At 31.5% G+C, this 11,801-nt stretch overlaps 5 protein-coding genes across 5 annotated transcripts; 3 read left to right on the forward strand and 2 right to left on the reverse strand. All coding sequences in view use genetic code 12, as the record gives it.

The window, feature by feature from the left end:
• Positions 1-78: 78 nt before the first annotated feature.
• AHA1 (Aha1p) lies at positions 79-1,107 on the forward strand (the record flags this gene model as incomplete). The annotated part of the gene is made up of 1 exon (XM_064906487.1): positions 79-1,107. The coding sequence occupies one exon, from the start codon at positions 79-81 to the stop codon at positions 1,105-1,107; it is 1,029 nt and encodes a 342-aa protein (XP_064760660.1).
• A 552-nt stretch (positions 1,108-1,659) lies between these two features.
• On the forward strand, positions 1,660-3,029 carry FDH3 (bifunctional alcohol dehydrogenase/S-(hydroxymethyl)glutathione dehydrogenase; the record flags this gene model as incomplete). Its single annotated transcript, XM_064907528.1, has 2 exons — positions 1,660-1,677; positions 1,911-3,029. 2 exons carry the CDS (start codon positions 1,660-1,662, stop codon positions 3,027-3,029), a joined length of 1,137 nt encoding a protein of 378 aa, XP_064760661.1.
• Positions 3,030-5,405: 2,376 nt separating this feature from the next.
• UTP5 (Utp5p) lies at positions 5,406-7,421 on the reverse strand (the record flags this gene model as incomplete). The annotated part of the gene is made up of 1 exon (XM_064906488.1): positions 5,406-7,421. One exon carries the CDS (start codon positions 7,419-7,421, stop codon positions 5,406-5,408), a length of 2,016 nt encoding a protein of 671 aa, XP_064760662.1.
• Positions 7,422-7,817: 396 nt separating this feature from the next.
• On the reverse strand, positions 7,818-9,575 carry DFJ63DRAFT_337189 (FAD-binding oxidoreductase; the record flags this gene model as incomplete). Its single annotated transcript, XM_064908500.1, has 1 exon — positions 7,818-9,575. The coding sequence occupies one exon, from the start codon at positions 9,573-9,575 to the stop codon at positions 7,818-7,820; it is 1,758 nt and encodes a 585-aa protein (XP_064760663.1).
• A 263-nt stretch (positions 9,576-9,838) lies between these two features.
• On the forward strand, positions 9,839-11,801 carry DFJ63DRAFT_221943 (uncharacterized protein). Its single transcript, XM_064904190.1, has one exon. The coding sequence runs from the start codon at positions 10,103-10,105 to the stop codon at positions 11,705-11,707; it is 1,605 nt and encodes a 534-aa protein (XP_064760664.1). The 5' UTR covers positions 9,839-10,102; the 3' UTR covers positions 11,708-11,801.

Below are 11,801 nucleotides of genomic sequence, written 5' to 3' on the forward strand. Positions count from 1 at the left end.
TTTTAAATTTTTCAACATTTAAGCAACAAGTTTCCATAACTTTATTATTCATACATTAAAGTTCTAAACATTGTAAACATGGTTGTTAATAATCCAAATAATTGGCATTGGGTCGATAAAAATTGTATTGATTGGACTCGTACTTATTTCAAAGAAAAATTAGATAATTATACCGTTGAAAATGATCAATTCAAAGCTATAATCTCCAAAGTTTCATCAGTTGAAGGTGATGTTGAAGTATGTCAACGTAAGGGGAAAGTGATTTCATTATTTGATTTGAGATTAGTATTGAATTTCACAGGTGAAATCAAATCTGAAGGATCAACTATTGAAGGATCAATAACTATTCCTGAATTAGCTTATGATTCTGAAGAAAGTGATTTACAATTTGTGGTTAGTTCATATAAGGAGAATTCAGATAGTGATAAAGTGATTGCTTTTATTAAATCTAAATTGCTTCCTCCATTAAGACCCCTTTTAATCCAATTTGGAATTGATTTGATTAAAGTTCATGGTTCTGAAATTCAATTATCTGAAGATAAAGTGAATTCATCATATACTAAAGCCAATCAAGCTGCTTCAAATCCAAGTAGTTCAAACCATGTCAATGTGTCTAATGTGGTTGTTTCAAAATCCACTCCAACTACCACTAAAGTTGCCACCACTACAACTTCATCTTCTACAGTTCCAAAATATAATACATCAACTTTACATCTTGAACCAATCTTCAATACTACAGCTAATCAAATCTATATTACATTATTAGATGCCAATAGAATAGCTGCTTGGTCAAGAGCACCACCATTAATTGAATCATTCCCACCTAAAATCGATAGTGAATTTAGATTATTTGGAGGAGCTGTTAGTGGAAAGATTCTTAAATTAATCCCAGATGAAAAGATTGTTCAATCATGGAGATTAGAAGATTGGAAAGATGGTCATTATGCCAATTTAGATATTCAATTGATTGAAGGTGCTGGAGAAACTAAAATGGTAGTTAAATTCTCTGGTATACCTATTGGAGAAGAAGATCGTGTTAGAGGTAATTTTGAAGATTATTATATTAGATCGATCAAAGTCACATTTGGATTTGGAGCAGTATTATGATTTTTACCAGTTAGTTAGATTATTAATACATACATACATATTTATTAACCCATTATTTCCCATTCCTTGGCTATAGTAAACATTATTTGTAAGATAAACCCTATGACTAATTATAACAGTTGCAAAAATCGTGATACGAAATGAAAAAATTCTCACATCATCGCAGCTGAAAAGGTATTAGCTCGGCAATTCAACTGGTATTACATGCTTACAATTCAATCTGATCTATAATCATCGTAATCTCTCTCTATATATATATATTTCAACCTAAAATCAAATCGGGTAAAGATAAACTTGATCCGCGTAAATTAAAAATTTTGTATAAGCAAATCACGTGCTGGAATTTTTTACCTAATTAGGACTAAAGAAGCCGTTTAATCTTACTGTCAGAACGGACGATGATGACAGGAGCAATTTTGAAAGATTTTGATCATAAATATAAATATCAATTCAATTCAGATTTAATCTTAATTTTTCAGTTCTTTCTTTTGGATCTCTATTCAATCTTAAGAAAGTTGTATATCTATCAGAATTCAAGAATCAATAATAACAATGTCTACCGTTGGAAAAGTATGTATAGTTTGTGAAAGAAAGCTTAATCATTGGTACTGATTGTCGGGCTTTGCGAAAATAAGGGGAAGGGAGAAGAATGGGGGAAATATAGTGGTTAATATATAGCAACCTTAAATCACCTTAGTGGTTATATCTCCATCGTTTATGCATAACCATAACGACATCTACCATAACTTTAAGTTACTCAATTGAAGTTTGACCCAGATTTACTAACTAATTATTCATTCTAGACTATTACTTGTAAAGCTGCCGTTGCTTGGGAAGCTGGAAAGCCATTATCAATTGAAGATATTGAAGTTGCTCCACCAAAGGCTCATGAAGTCCGTATCAAACTTTCACATACTGGTGTTTGTCACACTGATGCTTATACCTTAAGTGGTATTGATCCAGAAGGTGCTTTCCCTGTCGTGTTAGGACATGAAGGTGCTGGTATTGTTGAATCTATTGGTGAAGGTGTCACCAGTGTTAAAGTTGGTGATAGTGTTGTTGCCTTATATACTCCAGAATGTAAAGAATGTAAATTCTGTAAATCTGGTAAAACCAATTTATGTGGTAAAATTAGAGCTACTCAAGGTAAAGGGGTTATGCCAGATGGTACTTCAAGATTTACTTGTAAAGGTAAAGAATTATTACATTTCATGGGTTGTTCAACTTTTTCTCAATATACTGTTGTGGCTGATATTTCTGTGGTTGCTGTTAATCCAGAAGCTAAACCAGATAGAACTTGTTTATTAGGTTGTGGTATTACTACTGGTTATGGTGCCGCTACTATCACTGCCAATGTTCAAGCTGGTGAAAATGTCGCTGTGTTTGGAGCTGGTTGTGTTGGTTTATCTGTTGTTCAAGGTGCTGCTGAAAGAAAAGCTGCTAAAATCATTGTTGTTGATATTAATGATAAAAAATCAGAATGGGCTCATAAATTTGGTGCTACTGATTTCGTCAATCCATCTACTTTACCAGAAGGTACTACCATTGTTGATAAATTAATTGAAATGACTGATGGTGGTTGTGATTTTACTTTTGATTGTACTGGTAATGTTAATGTTATGAGAAATGCTTTAGAAGCTTGTCATAAAGGTTGGGGTACATCTATTATTATTGGTGTTGCTGCTGCTGGTAAAGAAATTGCCACCAGACCATTCCAATTAGTTACTGGTAGAGTTTGGAAAGGTGCCGCCTTTGGTGGTGTTAAAGGTAGATCTCAATTACCTGGTATAGTTGAAGATTATATGCAAGGTAAATTAAAGGTTGATGAATTCATAACTCATAGACATCCATTATCAAACATCAATACTGCTTTTGAAGACATGCATCATGGTGATTGTATTAGAGCTGTCATTGACTTATAAAGCCAGGATGGTGTTTCGGTAGTCAATAATAAGATTACTAGTGGAAATACGATTGCAAAATTTTGATTATTTCTTTAAGATGTATATAATATTAATAAAACAGATTTCATTTTAGTTCCTTTAATGTAATTGTTGGAATCTCATTGGTTAAATGTTGGTGTAAACTTATTACACTTAAATACTAGTTGAAGTTACAGTATTTACGATATATTTATAGTAACTTCTTCTCGCTAATTATAATTGGGAATTGCGCGGGTAAAATAATAATATTTTTGACGTAATTAAGCCGTATATGAAATTCTATATAAAGAACTATACATTAAAAAATTTAATTTCATCCCTTATTCAAAACTGATGCATATATAATACAGTGATTTCTAATTCAATTGATTTATATACTTCGTCATATCTCTAGTGTGATATAAATACTGTGTTGTTGTTTCTGTTTTACTGCGTGGAGGCAGGGGGTGGGGGAAACTGAGATAAGGAGTCTTTTTTTATAGGTATCACCTTGAATGCTCTAATTTTTGAGAATTTGTTAAAACTCCAAATGTGATGATTATTATTCCAACTGACTATCTGGAATGGTTTTCTCGAGATCTTTCACAACTGCAGCAGTTGTACTACCACCAAAACCATAGTTAAGATCAAGACTTCCACTATAATATAATATGATAATTACCAATATACCTAGAAATGATATGAATCTAGGGTCGGCATACCTAATCTGATCTACCATCTCTGCGTTCGTTGAAATCTCTATTTTGGAATATGAATTAGTTTGGATATAACCGATGACTAAAAGGCAACAGGCTGACTTGATATATAATATGAACTAAAAGGTATAATTATATTATTTATAAAACTTTGAAGATAATGATGCAAAAAAAACACTATGAAGCGGGAAATAGAATTATTTATAGAATTGTCAAAAAAGGAAGACTTTTGACATGGTGATTAGAAGATAGATACACACTCTTTTGTCGCAACGTATGACCGTACGGCAAGATATTAAGATAATTTTTTGTGATGATTAGAAAATAGACAAGCCCCATTTCATTTACAAGATAATTTACTTGAGGAGAAAAACGAATCATAAGCTTCAAATGGTATTCTTGTTGATTTTCTATATAGAATATACGAGGCGAAATGATGTCAAAAGCCTTATTTAAGCCACTGGAATGGAATTTCTAATTGGAAATCCTAAAATCACTCAAAGTGCATTTGATATCCTCTATTTTTAAATATTTATGTGTAGCAACTAATTTGTAACATAGAAATGTCTATTTCATCAATTAGTGTATTTGACATATTTGAATGTCTTGGAAGGCATTCATACAGAATAAACCATGTATTAACGAGATTTGAATAAAAAAACCTGTAAATCTAGATAATAAGCGAAGAAAGCTTTCTGAATTATTATCCTTGTGATTTCTTAGCTTCTCTCTGTTTCTTAAGAACTTCATGAATCAAAAACCCTAAGAAAAGACCCGTACTTGCTAGAAAAATGAATAAAGCAAAAAGACTAGTTTTCCAATTCTTTCTAACCATGTCCCATTGATGTCTCCCATAAGCTGCTAATTGTTGTCTCTCTGACATTATGATCCAAATGATATTCTTTAAAATTTATATACATCAAAAGTAGAACAAGAAGAAGGAGGAGGAGATTATATATAAATTAATTGATACATACATGAATATTTATTTACAGTCTCAAATCATTCTTTTTTAAAGTTAATTATTTGCTAGTTCATGCATATTATTTGAATTATCATTATTTGGGGTTTCAATACCTCCACTATTTTTGAAAATTCATGTGTCCCAACTAAATTATGATCTATCCTTAGATAATAAGCCAAGACAAGACGATCAGGACGGCCTTTGTCTTAATGTTTCCGAGTAGCATTGTACCATGGGCAATACTCCAACCAGTTTAGTGAGACTATTCACTATTATTAACGTTAGATATTGAATAATTATCCTTGTGACTTCTTAGCTTCTTAAGAACTTCATAAATCAAAACTCCCAAGAAAGTAGCAAAAGCAGCTGTGAAAAAGATAACACAACAAAGAGCTACTTTCCAATTCTTTTTATATATCTCCCATTGATTTCTCCCATAAGCTGCTTAAAAGTTGTTATGCCAGCTTTAAGCTTTACTATAAAGCTATATTTTCAGAAGAGGAAGAAAGACATATATCCATGCATAAATATATATTTACAATTTCATGACCTCTATACCCTTGGTCTGACGCTACCATTTTCACTATTATCCATCTTTAACCTTACACTAATACTTACTTTATCAATAAATATGTTTTTACATGCATTGCTATTTATCTATAAACTGTATTATACAATCAGAAGTTTGTTGATGGTTTACTCATCGTCGTCTTCTTCCATTCTATCATTATTATTTACATCTATTTCAACGTCACTGTAATTTTCTTCTTCTCCATCATCTTCACCTTCTTCATCATAATCATCACCATCTGCAACTGATCCATCAATATCAGCTTCTTCTTCATCATCACTGCCAATGTAATCATCGTGACCATTCTCAAGATCGATATCTTCATCTTCATCGTCACTTCCGATAATACCTAAATATTTAGCATCATCAATTTCTTCAATATATTCAACATCACTATCGATTTCTTCTGATTCATCTTCATAACCAACTTTTAAAATCTCTTTCTTTAATTGATTTTGATCATATAACATATTTAATCTTCCTTGTAATTCCAATAATCTTGGTAAAGTGTCTGCTTTTTTGATTAATGCCGAATGTAAATTTGATAATTTTATACTTAAATTAGGAATGGATGATATAATTGATCCATGAATTATAATAATCCATTTCAACCAATAATTCAATTGATCGAATCTGGAAGCTTGACGTTGGATTCTTTCACTTAATCTATCCAATAATACCACAGCTAATGCAGGATCTAATTTGGCAATGGTATTTTGAATAACTTGAGCATCACGATTACTCAAGACAGTTTCTAATAATGAATGATCATTATTTCTTAATGATTGAGATAATATAATAGTCAAAGTACCAGTTTTATCCCCTCCTAATTTCTTTTTGCTTTTAGTATTTTGAGTTTGAGATTTCAGTTCATTAGAAAGTTTTTCTAATTTTTCAGCTAAACTTTCTTCTTCTTCGCCTCCTTCTTCATCTTCATCAATTAATCCTCCTAATTGAGTTCCATCACTGATTATAGCATGTCCTTCACTATAAAGTTTTGGTGCTGCTATATCATGACCAAAACTTGAATGATTAACTACTTTTAAATCTGGTTTAGATTTGAATATGACCTTTTCATTAAGGATAGTATATTGACCTGATTCATCTAACCATTTAATCGATTCGAAATATGGTAAATTTGAATTTTCTAACCATGAGAATATTATAGAATCATCATAAATTCCAATAGAATCAATAATTAAATTTGAATCTTGAGGACTTTTAATTTCAATTTCCGGTCTAGATAATTTTAAGGATGCATTTGATGAATATGATTGAACATTGGATAATTGTTGTCTTCTCTTTTTCTTAGATAATGGGGTTGATGGTTGTGAAGTTTGTTGTTTTTGAGATAAGATATCGTTAAAGATTTCTAAATTCCCATTTTCATTTATGATTAATAAAATTGATTTATCATCTTTAATTCCATAACTAATATCAGATACTGAGGATTGTGAAACATAAACTGATTTAGTAGATGCTTTTTCAACTGAATATAAGTTAATAAATCTATCTCCTTTAGCACTGGTTAAGAATAAATCATTATCATTAGGTAATGGATAAATATTATTAATCGGTTGAACATGACCAGGATAAGTCTTAACGATTTCTTTATTTTTAATATCAAAAAGATAAATTGAATGAGATCCCACTAATAAATGAGGTTGATTATTATATAAGATACTTGAAACTTTATTAACATTTTCTACTGATTCCAAAAGATCGTTTAAATTAAAATTTTGAATCAATTTAAAATTATTTAAATCCCATTCATAAATATTTCCTTCTATATCACAAGCCCAACCAGATTTTGTATATGGTGAATAATGGAAATCAACAATACTAAGGTTATTAGGACTAACTAATTCAGATATCACTTCATTAGTTTGAGGAGAATATATTAAAATAGTTCCATTAGTTAAATTTATAGCCAATATAGGTTGAGAATTGATGGGGATCCAACTTAAACTTGTTAATTTGTTTGATTTTTCCAAGGAAAAGGATGTATTTAATGAAGATTGGGATGAAGTATTTATAGATCTGACTTTAACTTGATGAGTATCTAATGCAATTACACCACTTGCTAAGTAACTTACGGTGGAGTCAAATTTGGCACATATTAATGGTCCCAGAGATGACATGACTGATATATGATGTTTTCCTTTGGTTTTTTTCCTCTTTTTCGACTGAACTAAATGGGAACCGATATTTATGAGGATTATATAGTTCAGATCTTCTTATAACCCTTAAAATATACTCGTAATGATTGAAAACAATGTATACAAACTGTGAGATGAGTTAGTCTTCTCGTTATACATTTTTTAGAATCAGTACTGAAAAATTATTACACCTGAAAATTTTTTTTATCTGGCATTATATGCAGTCTGTTGCAATTAGCAGCAATTAATCAGATATAACAACTTATTCATTACTATTGATAGAGATAGAATGATATGAGATAGATACAAAGATAAGGTAAAGCAAAATGTAATCTATTATAACTTTTATAAACTTTTATATAATCTATAAAAAACAAACTAGCATGGGTTAACGGTAGACACTAAAGCACCATGATATTGAGGTTTTTCATTAGGATCGATTTTAAATACTTTATCAGGATTTAATATTCTTAATGGATCTAAGGCTAATTTGATCTTTCTCATAAGATCAATCGGTAAAGGTCCAACTTCTTCTAATAAGAAATCACGTTTACCGAATCCAATCCCATGTTCACCAGTACATGTACCTTCGAATTTAATGGCTCTTTGAACCATATTTTCTACCACTTTTTGAGCAATGTCTCTTTGGCCTTCAGTATATAAGATGAAACTATGAGCATTACCATCTCCAATATGTGCCACTAAGGTGTTTTTCAATCCATGATTATTAATGTCTGATTTCGTTTCGGTTAAAAATCGAGGTAAATATGATATAGGCACTGCTGCATCAGTAGTCCATAATTGCATTGAATCGTCTAATTCTTTCCCATGGTTTATAGTAGACCATAATGCTACTTTTCTAGCTGACCAAAGTTCGGTTTTTTCATCATCACTCGAAGCAAATTGGAAATCCTTACTACTATTTTCAGTAGCAATTGTTTTAATTTGATCAATTAACGAATCTAATACTACTTCGTTTGATCCACCAAGTTTTAAAAATAAAGTAGGAGATTCCAGCCATTTTTTAGTGGTTTCATTAGTGATATTAATTACTTTCATCATTTCATCATCTAATAATTCAATTGCATTTAAAGTGATTCCCTTTAATAAGATTGCATTGACGGCATTTGCAGCATCAGCAATGCTAGGAAAAGGCACAACTACTACTGATTCCAATACTGGTCTAACATGTAATCTTAAAGTAGCTTCGGTAACTATACCTAAAGTACCTTCACTTCCCACGAATAATGAATTTAAGTTATAACCAGCACTTGATTTTCTAGGACGTTGTTTGGTTTTAATGATGGTACCATCTGCTAACACCACAGTAAGATTAAGAATATTTTTATAAGTTTCTCCATAACGAGATGCATTTGTTCCAGAAGCATTTGTACCGACTATACCTGATATACCAGCACCAGGTCCAGGATCAGGTCCAAATAAAAGATTATATTCTTCAAGATAATCACCCAAGGCTTCAAATCCCATCCCACCTTGAACAGTGATATCCAAATCTGTAGTGTTTAATTTAACCACTTGATCCATACTGGAAATATCAATTACAATACCACCCCGAGTTGGAATGAAATGTCCTTCTAATGAAGATCTTCCTGTAGTTGGTACTACTGGGACACGATATTTATGACAAACTTTCATGATATCTGATACTTCTTGCGTCAGACGAGGATAAACCACGTATTGAGATCTTTCTGATTTAGAGGCATGATGAGAATTGAAATAAGTATCAGCATGAGAATCAAGCTGTTCACGAGAATTATTGATAAGAATGGTTTCATCCTCTATAGTTGGAGTTGATTTATAGAATATTTGTCTGATTTCTTGAATAGCCAATTCAATTTCTGCTTCATTGGCGTATTGAGGTGACTCTAATTGATCTAATGGAAGTGTAGATCCTAATGATATGGATGGTGGTGATGATGATGCTGGAGGTGAAATTGGTGGCAATTGAGGTTTGGATTGGAAATATTTATAACTTGCATACCCTCCTAATGCAGATCCACCCACGAAGATCAATGAAGTTGATAAAACATTGAATGAATTTGGAGTTGTTGGTTTCAGGGAATAATTTCTTAAACTAGTTAATGCCCGCTTCACGAGCGGGGTTCTTCGAAACATAGTGTTATGATTAATGGTAATATGAATATATGATTATATGCTATCTATGGCAAATAAATATGAAAGAACAAGACTTTCTAGAACATAAGCAGGTGAATTGATGATCTTTTTATAGTAAGATTTGTCATAATTGTTGCAATCATGTATTTACTATTTAAAAAAAATCATTCAATTTGAGTCGCATTTCTTGACATCACCATAATTTTAATTATAACTATAACGATAATGGAACAAACGATGATTATCGACATGAGTTACAGTCATGGAATATGTCAAATCATACCTACAGCATGAAGCATTTCGTATATTAAATTATACATATTTCAAATCTTACTTTGTATCCAAACTATAATAGTTAAGATTGGCTGGTTGGTAGCACTTTTATTATATACAGGAATTGGAAATTTTGTATGACAGAAATTGTTTAAACCACAAATAGAAAATGGCAACAGCCACTGGTAGGATACGAAACAAAGGTTATTCTTTATCAATCCAAGGTTAATCAAGTATCTAGTATCATTGACAATATGAGTGATGATGATAATCGAGATACAACTGATCATGAAGAATCAAAAGTGTCCAAAGATAGTCAAAATCCTTCCTTGCCACAATTAAATAATCAAGAAACAATCATCCAAAGATTACGAGATATTCCCATTGATAAATTAAAGGAAATCATAACCAATCAAATCGATTTAGAAATCAGATTAAAACATAAAGAATTGAAATTAACTGAACAAGAAATTGGAAAAATTGAATCTCAAATGCTTATACTACGGAAATTCTTTGAAATACCGAATAATGTTAAGATTGATAATGAACCAAATGAATTCACCTTGAAATATTTTGATTTATTGAATAAATCATTGACTTTGACTTATAATGATGTGGTCAAAAATCAAAATCAAATCCCTGTCCTGCTGGCTGGTGAAGGATTATTCAAAGCTGATTATCTTGATCATGAATCAAGTATTCGAAATGATTATAATCCATATGGAGTAGGTCATTCATATAGAACAAGATCAACCACTTCATCATTAAGACCATCCCATTATACTTTCCCAGTAGTTCAATCAGAATCACAAACTCTGACTGCAAGTACTACAACTGCAACAGCAGCAGTAACAGCAGCAACAATATCAACAGCAGCAACGGCGCAAATTCCATCACCAGGTTCATCCATATCAACCACCGCATCATCAATCTCAGCTCCTGTACCGATTGCACAAAACTTTGTTCCTGCAAGAATCACAAATCAACATTTAGGTTGTCTTTATAGACGTACCGATGGAGTTATAGTTAAATTAACTTGTCCAGATTGTCAAAGAAGTAATTTTTCATCAGCACAAGGTTTTTTAAATCATAGTAGAATTGCTCATTCTAAAGAATATACATCGCAAGATGCCGCTGCATTGAAATGTGGATCGATAATTCCTGAAATCAAACAAGAACCAAATGGTGAAAGAAGTATTCAACGATTGATTGAAAGAGGGATAGATCCCAATAAGAATATTAACGTGAATGAAATTTATTTCAATGGGTATACTGATACTTATGATGATCCATCGAATAACTCAAGTGCTAGGAATTCCACCACTGGTCCAAATACAAGAAATAGTAGTGTTGAATCAAATACTATCAAATCAGAGAATGTATCATTACATGATGTTAATGTGAAACCACCTCTGGAAGGTGAGTTATTGAAAAAGATTATTAAAGAAGGAAAGATGAATAAAGAAGACTATGAGAAATTAGTAGATGAAACTAAGAAGCCACTTAATAATGTTCATTTATTTGATGATGAATTTGAAGAAGAAGATACTACTGCTGGTGAATTAGAATCAGGTGCTTCAACTACAAATCTTTCTAATTTAGTTATGGAAAGAAGTAAATTAAAAAGACGGAAATCTAGAGGTGGAATTAATATTACGGTCACGCGAGGTGATAGTGGATTAGAAATCCAAGGTGATGATGAAGATGAGGGAGATGACGATGAAGATGACGAAGAAGGTAAGAATGAACAAGTAACCGGCATTACCGATAAGGCACCAATCGAAGTCAATACTACAAGTAAAGAATCAAGTCAGGATATTGAACCTGAGCCGGAAACTAAAAGAAAGAGAAAATCATAGAGAGTAAGTGGTATTCAAAAGTATATTGTATAATTAATTAAAATAGGGGTAAATAGTTTTTAGTAAAAAGTTATTAAATTAGCGTATCAAATCA

The sequence above is a fragment of the Scheffersomyces coipomensis genome (genome assembly GCF_036884675.1).
Source record: "Scheffersomyces coipomensis strain NRRL Y-17651 chromosome Unknown DFJ63scaffold_6, whole genome shotgun sequence".
Classification (NCBI taxonomy): Eukaryota; Fungi; Ascomycota; class Pichiomycetes; order Serinales; family Debaryomycetaceae; genus Scheffersomyces; species Scheffersomyces coipomensis.